Source organism: Manacus vitellinus, unplaced genomic scaffold (genome assembly GCF_001715985.3).
Source record: "Manacus vitellinus isolate BGI_N305 unplaced genomic scaffold, ASM171598v3 scaffold_81_pilon, whole genome shotgun sequence".
Taxonomy (NCBI): Eukaryota; Metazoa; Chordata; class Aves; order Passeriformes; family Pipridae; genus Manacus; species Manacus vitellinus.
In genome coordinates, this window is record NW_021940822.1 from 1,218,167 (window position 1) to 1,234,996 (window position 16,830).

Genomic DNA, 16,830 nt, shown 5'->3' on the forward strand with positions numbered 1-16,830 from the left:
TTTTGTTGTTCTGCCAATACGCATATATCCTTTAATAATGTGCTGTTATCTTTTCTTTCTCCATACTTCCTCAATTGCAGCCTCTTAATTTCAGATTTACAGTTGCTTAGAGGGAAGAGCTTGGTCTTCCTCATAACTCATCTTCCTTAGCAAAACACTTCAGTCTCATTAAACTGAGACACCGTAGCACCCCCAGCAGCACAGGATGAGCCCCTCTCAGCCCCAAATTGCCCAGGACACAGCAGAACGAGCCTGCACTGGGCCTGGTGCCTGAGAACGGCGCAACTTTCCCACTGCTCTGGGCTGGGCTGGGGCTGCTGGCAGAAGGTGCCTGCAGGTTGTGGCGATGAGGGAGAAAACGTGGCTTTGAACACAAAAGGTGCTATTATAGCTAAAACCATGACAGCTTGACAGCAATGTCTGTACTGAACAGAAATGCTCTACTCCAGAGCAGCTGCTGTGTCTTGCTGCACCTCAACCTTGTTCAGGGGCAAAGACAACGTGTGGCTCTTCCAGAAACAGTGTAGTTGAGAAAAATGATGGCCTGAAGGGATCGGGTGTCCTCTAAAGGCTTGACCAACACATAGAGGCACATTGTGGCACCTTGTCTGCCCAGAGCAAAGGTACTGTCTGCTATGATATCTCTAAACAGTGTTGAAGTGCTGGGCATGCTCATGGGCATAGTCCATTTGGATAGCAGTGACACATAAAAAAACAAGTAAAAGGGCTTTTCTGGAGGCAGATTTCAAGCTGGTTACCTGGATGTTAAAGAACAAGGGTTCCTTGTGTACTTTCCCTGATGTGCTCAAGGATCACATCCACAATGAAGCAAACAGCTGGTGGTTGGCACGCAGAAAGGTCTCAGTGTAAGAGGAGATGGGGACACAGTTGAATGTGATGGCAACTCTACTGATCTCTGTTTAAGCTGAAAGATAACCAGGTTCTAGTATGACAAACACATGAAAATTCTGACCCCAAAGGCAGGGAAAAGCTACCATGTGTGGAAGAGCACAGTTGTGGGTAGCTCATGCTGTAGGCACAAAGCCAATATAACATGAAGGCAGGAAAAAATGAAGAGTGCGCTGTGTAGCCAAGCCCCCAGACAAACAAGGCAAATTGAAACAGCCTGAGAACAAATGCATAAATTCATCTGTAGAAAAGCCAGAAGGCCAAAATAAACAAGTAAGCTGCACTAAGGCAAGAAATAAAGGGAACAGGCTGCAGGGAGAGAGATAGAGAAATCCATCTGAATCCCGCTGAACATCCCTCCAAGGGAAATGCAGCCAAAGGAGGAATCTCATCAGCCTGAAATTGCAAGTGGTTACTGCAATGGGCAAAGGCCATTTGTGACCTGGGGACTATGCTCAGAGCTTCAACAGCTCTGAAAAAGTGTCACAGATTGTAAAGTGTGGCACAGCCACAGGGCAGAGCAGAGGTGGCTGGAAACGATGGGCATCCTTCGGGAAGGCAGGGGAAAAGTGGCCAAGGGGAGCAGCAGGACTGCCAGCCCTTGGGAGTTGCCTGGAAGGCTGTGTTCAAGGGCCATCACTTCAGCAGGCTGCCCTGGGCTGAGCAGAGAGGTGCCTCTGGTCTCCTGGAAGTGAGAGTGTGTCTCAGTTTAATGAGACTGAAGTGTTTTGCTAAGGAAGATGAGTTATGAGGAAGACCAAGCTCTTCCCTCTAAGCAACTGTAAATCTGAAATTAAGAGGCTGCAATTGAGGAAGTATGGAGAAAGAAAAGATAACAGCACATTATTAAAGGATATATGCGTATTGGCAGAACAACAAAAGAACACAAAACCAACTGAACACTAATCCTGTACCCAAAGTCCCCTCCAAAAAAACCCAGTTCGGCACTTTCCGCCTTTTGGCGCAATTCTAGCCAGGGCCGGCAGGGGGCGCTGTTGGATCGCTGGAGGAGCAGAGCCTGCAGTTGCTCTCTGCTGGCCGGCAGGGGGCGCTGTTGGGCTCTGGCGGTCGCCGCGTGAGGGCCCCGGAGCGCGGGAGGAGCCGAAATGGAGATTCCCCAAACCCAGAAGGGGAAGGGGAAGAGGGGGAAAAAAAGGGGCTTTTCCCACAGACTCACGCTGTCGGCGGCTGGCTCCGGCCGGGACTCCCCCAAAGGTTCTTTCGCAGAAGGGCCAAGCCTCTCCGATGAAATCTGAACAAGTCCGGGCTGGGGGCAGAACAGGGCGCAGGAGAACGGAGGTGAACCGGGGCCAGAAGCAGCCAGATGACCCCGCTGAAAAACAAAACGAACCCTGGAATGCCTCCACACACACACTCTCCCTGAGTCAGGGCAAAAGTCTAGTGACCTGCCGTTTCAGAGGAGAAAAAAAACCTCATCACCTCCCCCTCCCCAGTCTTCTGAGGGCTATCAGCCTGGAATGTGGGCTGTCGGCCAGTTCTTTTGTGTGTGTGAATCACTCTAGCCAAACCACCCTCCCCCGTTCAACATCTTTCTTTCACAATGATGCAGGAGAAAGAAAAATTCCCTGCTTGGTCTTTTAGAACAAGTAAACCTATGACAGAGTGCATCCCTGAGAACCTGGAGCACTCAATGTTATTAAAGTACCACACAAATAGTCAGGAATGGTGACTCAGACTGAAAAGAAAACGGACTAAAGCAAACAGCTGGGGACTGCAATGGGTTTTCGAGCCCACAGATCTAGGAGGGTTCTCTGGAGTAGTCAGCTGCTTTTGGGGAAAGGCCATGGTGATACCCATTTGAGCCAGCTGAGGTCAAACTAGATGGGTGAAAATGCTGAGATAAGGCCATGACCATCGTGTGACTCTCCTGCTGCAAAAACAAGGTTCTCATATTCATTGGCAGAATGCTATGAAAATGCAGCTCATCCTTGATCCAGTTGGACTTCCACAAAGGCCTCTGCTAAGATCTCTTAGCAAATGTTCTTAGAGAACCACGGCTGCCAAGGATGAAAGCAAAAGGTCCTCTTGTACATTAATGACTTGCTTAAAGGAAAGAAAATGCACCAAAGCAGCAATCAAGCTGTTCTGTGAGCAAGTCAGGAGGTCTGAGCAACTGCTGGGATCTGTGCCATTCATCAAATGCAGAAATGGGCTAGGAAGGTGGGCAGGGAGCAAGAAGTAGACATCAGTATTCAGGGAAGTGCCCCTGAAATGTTTACTGAGAACATTTTGAAAACATCAGTGCTGTACTCAAGATTCACAGTAGAAACCATGGATGCCTTAGGCTGCTTTGCAAGTTTGTGCTGCTGTCACTTCTCAAATTCTAATTCCTCCACTGGCATGAGCCACATTTTACAGTCTGCCAGGAATAACTGCATCCACGGAAAACTTTGTCACTACTAGGTGAATTGAGCAGCATAGATCCCTGCAGAAATTGCTGGCTTCTCTTTATTTTGTTTTGAACATTATTGACTTGGCCATTTCTTTCAGATAGTTTTCAATGAGGAGCACTGCAGCTCTTGGTTCATCTCTGCCTCCTATCAGCCCTCAAACAGCACCACCCTCCTCTGATGATTTCCGATTTCTCTGACTTTCTGATGTTCCTTTCCAATTTTTTTGAGAGGCAGAGCCATTTCAGACAGATCGTCTTCTGAGGCCCTGCTAGAGGTGAGGTCCAGGAGGGCAACCTTCATGCTTTCTGCCAGAACAGAACCACAGCAATGCACTTGCCCAGCTGCTGTACCACAGGCTTGCCCCCAGCTCTGTCCCTGCAAACCGTGCTGGCCCTAAGGATGCTCTGCCCTGCAGCTGTGCCATGCTCTACAATCTGTGATGCTTTCTCAGAGTTGTTGAAGCTCTGGGCATGGTCCCCAAAGCACAAATGGCCTTTGCTCATCACCAGCCGCCACTTAGGTTCCTCCTTTAGCTGCGTTTCCCCTGGAGAGATGTTCATTGTGATTGAAGTGGATTTCTCTGTCTCTCCCTGCAGCCGGTTCCCTTAGAGTTCCCGGGGTTTCGAGGAAACAATCAGTTGTAGCTCTCGGTTTCCTTTCAGCTTCAACCCACCATGCCTGCGGGTCTATCTGCCCTGTTCCTCCTCAGGCCCTCCCTCTGGCTGCTTACCCCGCGGAGGGTACTCCTTCCCCGTGGCGGCCCACGGGCTCGCCATCGCCCTGGGGATCTCCAGCGGGACGTCTCTGCCCCCGCCCCCGGCACAGCAGCTCGTGTACGGCCGAGGGGATCACGGAGCGCGCGCGCCCGGCCGCGCCCCTGCGCGCGCTCTCTCGGGGCGGGGCCGGCGTATTTTAGAGGGAGCGACGCCGCGCTCTCCCCCGCCCCTCCGGGCCGCGGCGCCGCTCCATTGGCTAGCCCCGCCCACCGGCCTCTCCGATTGGGTACTGGCCGCTCCGTGCCCGCCTCCCTCCCCGGAGGCTCCGATTGGCCGCTCGCACACCGGCCTCGGTCCCCGCCCTTTCTCCCCGCTCCGGTTGGACCGTGCCCGAGCCCCCGTTTGCGCTCTGATTGGCCACGGTCCGCGACGAGCGGGCGGGCGCGCGCGCCTCGGCGCGCCGGGGCGGAGCCCGGCGCTGAGGCGAGGGGCTCGCGCCGCCCCCCAGCGCCAGCGGCGCGGCGGCGGCGGCGGCGGCGGCGGGATGGCGGCGATGGCGGCGGCGGCTGCGCGGGCGGCGCGCTCGGTCGGGCCCCGCCGCGGGGCCTCCGGCGGTGGCCGCGGGGCGGCGGCCGCCGATGGCGGTAGCTGGCCCCGGGCCGGTGCCGGTGCCCATGAATCTCTTCGCCACGGGGAGATCGACCGCTCGGCGCCGAGCTGCGTGCCCAGGTTGAGCAACCCCGGCCCCTCCCAGCCGCGGGGGCTGCGGTGAGCCCGGGCACGGCCGGGGCCGGCGGGGAGGTGGCCCTGCAGCATCCCTGCCCCCGCGGGCCGCGCCCCCTCGGTGGCGGGGAGGGCCGGCCCCGGCAACGGACTGATGCGCGGCGAGCCCCGGCCGCCGTGCCCGCGCCGTGCTTCCCGCGGGAGCAGCCCCGGGGACCGCGGGGCAGGGTGGGACACCACCGGACCGCGGCTGCGTTGCCTCCATGTTGCAGCCTCTGGCGACTGTGCCGCGATGGCCACGGATCCCAGAACGGGGCGTGTCATCGTGGCCGTGCTGCTTTGGGAAGCTGCCTCTTTGCCTCCTAAGTGAACGGGTTGGCCTTACAGCCGGATCCCTGAAGCCGGGCAGTGGCCACAAGGCATCCCTGAGCCTGTGGGAGTGTGTCACCTGCACTCCAGACCACAGGGAACAGCAAGAAGGATTCATTGTGCTGCCAGCTGAACTCAGAGTTGTATCTCTGGCAGAGCTGGGAGACAAGCTGAGTGGTGTAGATGTCGTCGCTGACTCTGTGGTTAAGGGTATAGTCCAGGCTAGATGTGCCTGTAAACACCTCTCTTGGAGCCAGGAGGTGCCTGATGTGTTAACAAACTGGGTGTCTTTTGGCTCACTCATCAAATACTGATAAGAAGGTCTTCTCATGAGAGCTATGGGGCAGATTCAGGAAATCAGTGGGTAAGAAGAAGTGGTGTGTAATCCATCTGAAAGTTGTTTGAAGAACTGGTTTTTGGCCAGTGAATCCTGTATCTTTTCATGAGGACAGTTTCCATTAGCATTGTGTAGGTGCTTGTTCTAATGCATGAGCTTCTTTGTGTGCTGATAGCTAGAGGGGCAGCCATCTAACACAGCAGCTTACAGGAAACTTCTGTTAAATTAATCTGAAATTTAGTCTCTGGAATATCTTCAAATGCAACATTTGCTAAGATAGGAAGAAGCCGATGCTGATTCTTCCTTCAGAGACCATGGCTCTAACATGTTGTGCTGCCATGTCTGTAGAGTCAGCAGGTCTGGAGAAGTTCTGCCTGTGGTCACAGTCCACAGTGACCAGTGTGGGACTGGTGCTTCTGTGTTTTCCAGTCTTCAGCTAGCCCAAGCTTTCCTTAGTGAATGGGTCACAGATGGGCACCTGTCAGGCAGGTATTTGTGGTCACTGAAACTAAAGGGAGGTCAAGCCCCAAACCTGAGCTGGGTTAATGGTGTGTCTGTGCACTGTGCTTACTTATTGTTTGTCTGTGTTCTTTCTCTACTGATGTGCTTGTATAATGTTTTAGTCTTGACATTAGTTTTTTCAAGGCAGAAACTCTGCTTTACTGTCTCAGTGTCCAGCACAAGTGGTCTCTGGTCTTACTGTGCTTTGGGGGGGGTAGTGGTGGCAAAATAACATCCATTCAAGGGCAATCATGCTTCTCCCTTGTTGCTTCTCTGTTTCTTGTCCATGGGTAGTCTCAATTTTTACATCCTTATGCATATCTGGGGAAAGGAGAACTTTCCAGTGGTTTTAATGCTATAGAACATGGCTTCTTTTTCTGAACTCTCTATTCTGAACTCAGTCTTGGCTGTCCCTGTGCTCCTTCATAGGTGTTTCATTTTCTGCAGATGCAGCTCTGGCTGTTGCAGGAGTGAGACTAGGCTGGATTAATTTTTGTGGGGTTGCTCTGTGCTTGGCTGTTAATGCAGGACAGTTCAGAGATTGTGTCCAGGCCTTCAGGATGCCAGAGACAGTCTGGGCCAGTAAAAACAGGCACTGTGAAGTAAAAGCCCCAGTGCATGGAACAGTCCAGTAGTATCACTGTAAGATGTTTGATGTCTTGGCTTTCTAAGATCAACTGTTGGCCATAATGGAAGTTTTTTCCTGCTGAATCAGGAATATGCCCCTGAACTAAGTCCACATTTATTTTTGCAAATGGCCTGGAGAATGAAAGTATCATCCCTTCTGCAGGGTCTTTCTCATTTCAGACCCAAGTTGAGAGAGATCTGTGACCTATTAATGACCTTCCTATGAACTGACTGAGCATAGCCTAGATCCAGATGCCTTTGGCTCAAGTGGTTTTCAGGGGAGGCAGAGCTGAATTTTCTGGGCAGAGGCAGAAGGAAGTAAACACCTGGTAACCAAACAAAATGCACTTTGTATCTTCAGTTAGGCTGCCCATTGGGGTAGGGATTATTGGCTTCCCATCACAATGCCTTTTGAGGAAAGCAAGCCTGATTAGTTCATGCTGCAGGGTGTGAAGCATGCTTTGGTTAAAAGAGTCAATCAATTAGCCTTAACTTCCACTCACTTCTTAGCAGAAGTCTTCATAGTGGTGTTTTGAGGTGGGAGTGTCTTTATTGTGATGCCTTGCAAATAAATACTATAAAATAAAGGGTATTAAGGTAGTAGCAAGTTTTCACTGAAAGAAGACTGCAAGAAATGAACTAGAGGTTTGCCAAAGTAAAATGTCCATCTGCATCAAGGTAATGTCTTAACTGTGTTTTCGTTGTTTTGTGTGTTGATCAGGCAGTATGTTTTGAAAAAATGTGTGAAAAGATTTAAGCCAACATGCTTGAGATCTTGTTAGTTCCACAGTGGTATTTTCAACCTCTTATAATGGACTGCTCTTTTTTTTTTTTTTTTAACATCTGAGCATCCATAAATGTAAGTTCTTAATTAGGAAACAAGATAAGATTGTGTGATTGTGTTCACTTCTTCCATGACACAGCTGTTGTGTTCAGTGTTATGTGGATGTTGTTTCAGTGATAAGTAGCCATATTTCTAGTGAGAGGTGAGAGATAAGAGTTGTATTTTGGCTACTGTATTTTGAGCTCAGGCAGATTGTACCTGTACAGATTATGCTATGAATGGCGTTGCAAGGATTCAAATACACTCCGTTTCATCCACAGTACCTCATATCTCAGTACAATGCATGAGCAAACAAACATTCCAAGTCTTGCTGCCACCCACACGTTGTGCTTGAACACAGTGTCTCCTGCTTATGATAGTTAGAAAAGCATCGACTGAGGGAAATGCATGTGGTTTGGGCTCACGTTGTGAGACATTGTATGTGTACCTTCAGGATATTAAATTTCAGAAGATGCTCTGAATTCCCTATCATTAAAACTTGGCAAACTTGTGTTTTGGAAAGTTATAGCCTAATAGTTTTCTTGAAATGAGAGCAGTTGTGGCAAGTACTACTGGAAATATCCCAAAAGTGCCAGCTAGGGTGATCTTTTAAAGTGCCATGAGGTCAATGTTCTTGTCTCTGCAACCCTATTATCCTGTTTGGGCAGTGTCCATTACCCTGACAACTCACGGAGAGTAGGTTAAGACTTCATTTGTGCAGATGGTTGCATGGTTTCCTTTGCCTGAGGTCCAGAAATCCTTGCAGTGACAGTACCTGCCATAAAGCCTGGAGGAACGTGCTCTTCTCTGGCACAGCTACCTGAGGCTGCATCTTGCAGCCTCACAGAGGGGCTGCTGTGGGCTCAGGGGTCTGTTTACTCTCAGCAGAGAGTATTGCCTGTCTTTTCTATAACCCGTAAGAGTTTCCTTTTGTGAAGCTGGTTTGGTGATGAAGAGCCTCTAAACTGGGTGTCCCTTTAAGAAACACTTACTCCAGCTGGAATAACATATATTTATCTTCCTGAGATGTTCTTGAGTGGTTTCCTGGGTAAATCAGACATTTTCATTGTAAACTTCCAACCTCAGCAAAATCTGTTCTGTTTGGATAAGCTACAGAGTTGCACCTCTGGGAAAGTTAAATGATTCCAGATTGTTCCTTCAAAAAATACTATGATGCCGTGACAAACCAGAGTAGCTTCAGACCCGGAGTGCTTGGGAGAGGCCACAGTTTCTTGTAAGGAAACAATCTCTTATAACTGGTGATATTTGCCATGTTTGAATTATGATTTCCTTCTAGTCCTATGTAGAAAACAAAATGTCCTAAACAGCCATCAGATTGCTTATTATTCTTAATATTGTGGGCTTGGCTTACAGGCCTGCAACCATAATAAGTCTGATGTGTTGTCCGCTATCTGTCGCTCTCTGTGGCAGCAGAGCACGTTTGGGATTTCTTCTCTGGCAGTGTTATGTTTCCCTTCTGAGCATACAATAATTGAGTGGCTGTCTGTTACTCCTTTCTGCTCATTAGTAGAACTCCGGACAAATGTCCGCTGCGAGTATGATTGATGGGGGATGTGCTCCTTTCAGTAGTGGCTTCCCTGAGGGCTTAATTTTATTTGAAGTACCTGTCATGCTGCCTCCTAGCCTTGCTTTCCAGTGTTTCATTCATTAGGTAGGCTGTGTTACATCAGTTGTCTGATGGCTTATCAAAAATCTTGCATTGTTTTTATTGTGCTAGTACACCATGACTGCATTCCGCTTCCTCTGGCATACTCAGTTACTTGTGACTGATTACTGGCAGCCATGTAGGATGTATAGTGCACCCTCCTCTGGGATTGAGATTCCCTGACCTTTATTCTGTCAAAAGAATAAATTGCTGAGCACCAGTAGCCTACAGGGTTCCTGTAGCAGATCTGTTCTTTGATGAAATCTGTGCCAATGCTTTTGTGTAATTGTTTGCAAGGTGGAATGATTCTGGATTGAAAGTATGTCTCCAGTCAACTTCAGAAGTTATTTCCAAAAGAGAGCCAGAGGTAAGAAACATACTGCACTTTATAGCATGCCAGATGAGCATATGGACAAGGTTATTTCCCAAACACCTTTTGTTATTATCTGTGCTTTCAGCATCCCAGCTTATGGGGAAGCTGTGCTTCTGTTTTGGATTGTTTTGGTTTTTTTTTTAACTACATCAAAGCTGGTGAATACTGTTTTGGGAAACAAGAAGTGAGAGTGTCTTACTCCTCTGTGTGGGATGTGGTAGCAGGAACCCGTGTCTGCCTTCAGTGAAGCAGACAGCTTAAGTGATACTGCTTTTGTAGTTAGAAGTCTCTTAGATAAATGAGGCTTTGTTTGGATACTTCAATATACTCATTGCAGTGGACTGGGAGGAGAGATGCAATGTGTCCAAGCACCTGAAATATTGCGTGTGGTTACAGAGACCACTCCCTGCTCTGCAGTGTGATTCAGCCTCTGTGCACACAGCCCAAAATTACACTGGCATTTTCTGCTGGCCTGTTGCAATGCTCGCTTCTTTATAATGCTGTCCACTGCCATCTCTCATGCTCTTTCTGTTGCCCTGTATCAAGTGGTCTAACTCAGTGAGTGATTCTGTTTAGTAAATAAGAACTCCTATTGTCCTTTGGCTGCTATTCTAGTTTTTCTAGGTTCTCCTTATTTTCCTACTCATGCTGGTTTTTAAACTTCCACTGTAGATCCTTCTTATTGTGTTTCTTATTCTTCAGAGCAAGCATATCTTAAGTAGGATGAGATCCGAAGCCAGTGCATATGGGACCATCTCCTGGACAAAAAATGTCCAGGTTCCATGCCCAGCTATGCATTTCAACTGTTTTTCTGCATATATGATAACTAAATTCTCATCGGTATAGACGGTTCGGGATGATAGCAGGACTCATGTCTTTAGTTCCACTTTCCAAAACTGAAAACCACTAACAATTAGGTGTTGTACTGTTGCAATGGTAACAGGGCTAGAGTAAGAGTAACTCCCTGGAAAAGGGTTCTGCTACTCTTTTCCTGTTCTTTAATACCTTTTCTCTACCAAGGGAGAAGAGCCTGTTCAATGCCTCTCATTGATTCTTCTGCTGTCTCATTTTTCAGTAACAGTTCAAGTAGTGTCTCTGAATCCGTATTATTTAAATGTGTTGTTTAGATTATTTATATATTTATATATATATTTACATTATATATATATTTATTTTTATATTCTATTTTTTGTATTTGTTTAGCATTTTCTCCCATGTTCTTTCAGCTGTCTTCTAGTAGCGTGTTTATTTTCTGCCTGATCAATACATTCACTTTTTTCTCATTGTTCCTTTACCTCAAAAGTCCTGCACATGCCTGTGGATATTTTTGGCACTGTTCTCATGGTTTTTTCCATGCTTCTGTCTTGACTTGCATACCTGTAAATGAGCAATTTTTCATTCTGAATCTTAATTTTTCTCTTTTCAAAGTAGTCTGCTTTTTTTCTCAAAATTCAGAGACTATTCCTTGTGAAGCTGTAGTGACCACATCTTGTTCTTTTATAGTTTTTATTTTTCAGATGAACTATATTTCTGAAGCACTTGGCTTGTTTTTAATGGCTTTTAGATTTTTCTCACTGTTAATGAATGTCAGCTTTTTTCTTCTTTTAGACTTTCTGAACTGTCTTGTATGTGCACCCCTGAAATACAGTTGCATAAGTTGACATTTCTTTCAGTCTTCTCATACCTTATCCTCAAGGCTGCTTGTTCCAAGTATTCCTTCCTTTCTTGTGTGCTCCTTTGTCAGAAACAGATTCTGGATGTCCCATTTGGATTTCACAGCATGCTGTGTGTATGAATAATTTATTAAATTTTTCCTTGAAGTTTGTCAAGTCCCTTGACATTTCAAGCTCTTTTTTCCTGCCTATTGTGCTCCCTAATCTCCAGTCAGACAAAAGGACAACATTCCCATTACTGTGCATTTACACAGTGTTCATCTCATCTGTGTATTGCTGAAATGTTCATACGTATTTGGAGGTAATTTTATCTGTTGCCATACTGATTTGTGGAAGTGTGGACAAGTCACCCTTGTTTCGGGATCCCGTTCCACCCACAAGGATCTGAGCAGAGAACTGCATTGTACAGGCACTGTACAGCTTACATTGCAAGTGGATGAAAAGCCTATGCACAAATTTGCCAGCTTTGGTTAGAGTCATTCTTTTGAGTGAAGAGTCGTAATTGTGCAACTCTTTAGAATTAAACTGTTGTGTTGGGGGTTTTTTAAATGTTTTTCTTACATTTATGAAGAAGCCTCAAAAATGGATGCCTATGCTGGTCTGACACTGTCTCTTTCATGGGGCTGTATCACTGTTATTGTGTCACTTCAGTCCCTCCTCTGTACTCTCTTCCCAGATGTAACATACCATGGTACCATGTTCTTGAGCCTGCAGGGATTCAGATCTAGGTGCTTGCCAGCTTAAGATAACAGCAGAGGAAGTAGATGGGATGACAGAGTCCTGTGTCCATACTACTTCAGAAGTAGCAAGCTGTAATGAAACATAAACTCTGCGTTCATCATTAGTAGGAAAATTGTTAGACGGTGCTTTACCAAAGCTGCTGTGTGGCACATGTTTGCTTTTTGTCAGTGTGTGTGGAGATCTTTACCAGGACAGTCTGGACAATGGAAGAAGTTAGTGTGTATCAGTGACCTACCTTTAACCTCATTTCCCAGCTTGACCAGCCTTTCCCAGCTTGGCTACATTGGCACATCTCCAGCAGACTTAGAGGTGTAACCCAGTAAACTCTGCCAGGTGATGAGTGTGAGAATGTAGCCTGTCCTGCATCCCCATTAGCACTTTCACACTTGGTTCAAAGGTACTTGTCACTGTGCCTTAAGCACTTGTGCTTTCCTTTCTGCAGACAAGGCTGCAAGTGGTGTTTTTGTAATCACTTTTGTGGTGGTTAATTCATTAACACATTTTACTGTAGCCTGGAGACACAGTGAGTGAGCTGTTTAGCAACAGGTATCGTGGCAGACTGCTAGTGCTGTGGCTCCGTGGAGGTGTGGTGCATTTGCACCTTGCAGCCATTGACTGCTGCTCTCAGGGAAACTGGCACTGCAGCATCTTTTGTTAAAGCAGGCTTGGAGCTGAGGACAGCTGGTGCAGCAATTCTGCTGCACATGGAGACGAAAATTTCAGTCTGTTACATTTGTGAAGAAAGTTCTGTGACATTAGCCATACTGTTGCTGATGCCTGATTTCAGCATGGCTAAAATGAACAAGTTTAATGTGCTGCTGCAGACTTCCACTTCTTTTCTGTCTGCCCTTAGGTGGCTTTTGGGTAGATCCCAAGTGAATAGCTGGAAGTTTTAACACAGTGATCTTAACTAAAGCAATGACCAGGTAAAATGGGATGTTTCCCAAGTAATGTACCCTTTCTTTGCCTAGGAAAAATGATTCTAAAAGTTCACTGCAGCATGTTACCACTGACCTGTGGATTGGTTAGTAAGCTTTTTCTAACGTTTCTAGGCAGGCTGTTATGCATCAGCAATGAATTTGGTCACATGCTCTTTGTTAAACAAGTAACTTGTTTGAAAATAGAGCAGAAAGATGACCTTGCGGTTTAGATACTAAAGTGAGGCTTAGATTCAGATCCAGGATCTGAAATTACTTGCTCCTCTTCTAGTTCAAATAACCCTTACTCTCCCTGAAGCCACAGCTATGACTCATGTTCTTGCTCTCTCCACTTTTTTTCATGCATGTTTCCCTGCTGCAGTGTTCTCTTTTCCTTGAATGTGCTAGGGTGACTGCCAGTTGTAAAGGGACAACTGGAGAGACACCACCTAAGAGCGAGATCCCCAGCAGAGTTTTCCTTGCTGTCCCATCTGTCAGCTGGGAATCCCCTGGGAACTGGTGGAGTCTGGAGTAAGGTTTGGGGAGCAGTATGTGAAAATTATTTGGACTTGCTGCTGAGGTTTTAAGAGCTCTTTCCGCTGAGAAAAGACGTGTCTCCTGTTAGAGGCAATTAATATCTGCATAGCTTGCAGTGGAACATGAGAGGGGCTGATGGCTGTGTGGCTGGGTAGCATGCTGTGCATGCTGGGACAGGCTGTTTGGGTAGATCCTAGTGCTTCCTCAGGAGATGCTTCTTGACAATGGGCTTATTATCTGGTGTTCAGCTTGTGTGACAGGAGGTGCCAGGAGGCTATGGCAGTCTCATCTCCTGTTGTGGAAGGTGCTACATGATGTGCTACAATGAAACGCTATGTGTTGGGTGGGGGTTTCACTCCGTGTATTTGATAAAAGATGGGTCAGGGGAAGCAGAGGCGAAGTAATTCATGCAACAGTTAAAATGTGGCAGAGACAGATTAAATCTTGCTTCTCTGCCTGGATCTCGAATCTAAATTGCTTCCTGCCAAGAGCAATGAAGTCTTTCTGTAGCAGGACCCAAGGCATGTAGTTGTGTCACTGCAACTCTCCACATGGTGTGGCAACAGTTGTTTGGTATGGTTTGTCCTCAGTTGCTTTTCCTTTTTCTTTTTTGTTACCCCTTCCCCAATGTTTGAGTATTGTGAGCAACACAGCCAACGAGTTGTAGCTTTACACAGGAAAGTACACAATGTTTGTCCAGCTCTCTCAACTTCTGATCCATTTGCCCAGTTTTGTACTGGCTTGTCAAGGGCAACTGTCTCAAAGAACCATGTTTCATAGAAATCAGTGGTTAGAGGGAGATTGGTGGTCCAGTTAGGTACCTTTAATGGAGAACTTGGCTGTCTTCCAATCCCCCCTTTGCTGGCTGATGTACCTGGGTGGGCTGTGGCGGTAACTCTCAACCATCCTCAAGGTTTGTTGTGTTTTTCTAGTGGGGTGGTACTGAGAATCAGGAGGGAGAAAGGAGGAGAGAGGGCAGCCTAGAAAGAGCCGATATAAGTGCAGGAACGGGGGTGGGAGAGAACAGTGCATTTTCAGGCTATGCCATTTCAGCTGTGATCTTTCCAGTGGTCCATGGGGGTATATGATGTGAAAAGATGCAGAGTTAGGAGATTGATTTGAAGGAGCCTGTTTCATTCATTGTTTGTACAGCAAGGTGCACTTGCTCCCTGCATAGGTAAATGTGCCTTTAAACCAATGAGTAGGAGGCAAAATTAGCAACCCTAAACACCTTTCTTAAGCAATTGGAGGAGGAAAGGTTTAACAGCTGCCCACCTACCTTGTAACTTCTGCTTACTTAAAGCCTAGCCAAGAGGAGGGAAAGGAAATCTCTTAACCTGATTATTGTGTGTTACTACAGTAAGCAATCCAATTACAGCCATACTTTAATCCTAACACTGTTGGACCCCACTTAGAAGAGAGAAGTCTTGGTTTTGTACCTTTGCAGACAGGGACGTGGTGTCTATAAAGGAAATCATTGAACCTCCCCATGCCTTAACCATTAGCTGAAGAAACTGTGATGAGGCTCCACACTGAGCACCTGGAGTTTGTCCAAGGAGCATGAGAACAGCTGGCCCCAAAATTTGCGTCCTGTCTATTTCTGTAGGTAAGGAAAGACTTCCTTCAAAGATTTAGGTGTCTTTTGGAGACTGTTGAACAGATCCTGATAGTTCTGTGCTCTTGAGAAGAGGAATCTTGAAAAACATTTTCCAAACACCACCTCTACCTCTTCAGTCATGGTTATTTCTCCTCTATTTCTCAGCTAGCAGACTTGTGAGATATGGAAGAAACTGGGCTGTAGACTGTGGCAGCTTGTGCATGTGACAGGGGAATGGTGTTCTTTGGGCAAGATGCAGAAAAGCAAAATGTTTGGTGATGGGCTGGCAGAAGTGGTCAAATCCCAGCAAAGCACTGCTGTGAACAGAAGGCAGAACAGTTATTGGCCCCCAGAAGTTCTTATATTCTCTTCTGAGAAATGATGAGGCACTTGGGTGCAGTCCTGATTGTAGTGGCAAACACTTCTACTGACATGAATATGAATAGGTTTCAGGTCCCAGGTGACAAAAGATTAATAACTCTGCTTAATTACAGCCTATTTTTTTCTAATACTATGAGAGTAAATGACTTTTCAAGGAGAGCTGACTCTGAGGTATGCACAATGTCGGAACTCTCTTTGGGAAGAAGCTAAAACTAAATAGATCACGGTTTAAAATCCAGGCAAGATTTGTGTGAGAGAAGCTCCATGGTCTCTTCCTTCAGAGTAGGTGTGATTTCAAGCCAAACAAACTTTCTGTTGAGGTTAGAAGTGTTCAGTGTTGATCTATTCCAGGGTGGTTACAGCCTCAACTGTCCAGGTCTACAGAACAACTTCCTTGTGATAGCACAGCATTCCAAAAGAGATTATGAAAATCAAGTGTAGGGTTATATGTTGTTTTACACTAATTTAACACTAATTATATTTTACTGTATAAGTAAAGCATGTGAAGTTTCAGAATTCAGTTCCTGTTATCCAGAACAAACATTTGCTGCTGATAGCTCTCTAGAAGTATCCCTGAGTTGATAGTCCTGATCCCCTGTCAACAGTGCAGGTGAATTCATATCTGATATGGTTTCTCTCTCTAAGCAGTGGACAGAGAGCAAGATGGGGGACTTTCTCAGAAGCATCAGGTAGAAGAACAAATGCTAAAAAAGGGGAATCTTGTAGAAAGAAGGAAGGAAGAAAGAAAAAAAAAAGAGAAAAGAAAAGAAAAAAGAAAAGAGAAAGAAAAGAGATTTTTTGGTGTCAATATAGGGATTTTTAGAGGTACCTTTTGAGTGTCATGGCTGTTATTTCTTGACTAGATATGAGAAATCAAGCTGTAAGTAACTTATTTCTTTCTGGGGCTGAGAAAGATAGTATCAGGCTGCCCAAAAGGAGACTTTTGAACAACTTCTTCTTCCCTTATTTTCCAGTAGGAAGTCTCCCCACAAAATACGTGGTCTTTGTTCTGTAGAACATCTGTTGCTCTTTGGGCACGTAACTGAAACATTTACATGTGCACACCCTCCCTGCTGCCCCCCTGAAAGACAAAAACTGGACCTCTGTGAAAAGTTATCTCCCTTATCAAGGACACTTTGGAAATACATGTGCTGCAAAAGGCCTTTGAATTTGAGCTGTGGTGATGTGACTGTTAGTCCTTCCTGCTTCTCCCTGTGCCTGTGAACTCTTTTTGAAGTGCCAGCTGTGTGCAACCTGTAGGATGCTCATTGGGTTGCAAGTGACAGTTGCTGCCTCTGAATGGTACCTGGTGATGAGGGGTGGTGATGGAGAGTATTTGAAATGCTACCTTTGAAGCACATATCTGTGCAGAATATTTGGCTCCACCAGCATGCTTGTCCTGGACATTACACCTGCACTGTGCTCTGCTGTTGCTTGTCATCCTCCCTTCTCCTGGAACAGAAGTGCTCAACCTTTTAGAAAACCAATAAATCCATTTAAAGCAAACAAGTTGCAGGCTGGTGTTG

At 46.5% G+C, this 16,830-nt stretch overlaps 1 protein-coding gene across 1 annotated transcript in view; it reads left to right on the top strand.

The window, feature by feature from the left end:
* Positions 1–4,677: 4,677 nt before the first annotated feature.
* LOC103756895 (phosphofurin acidic cluster sorting protein 1-like) overlaps positions 4,678–16,830 on the top strand; it is a 59,911-nt gene continuing 47,758 nt past the window's right edge. The window contains 2 exon segments of the mRNA XM_029964865.1: positions 4,678–4,729; positions 4,732–4,768. Coding sequence (XP_029820725.1) covers positions 4,678–4,729; positions 4,732–4,768 — 89 coding nt within the window.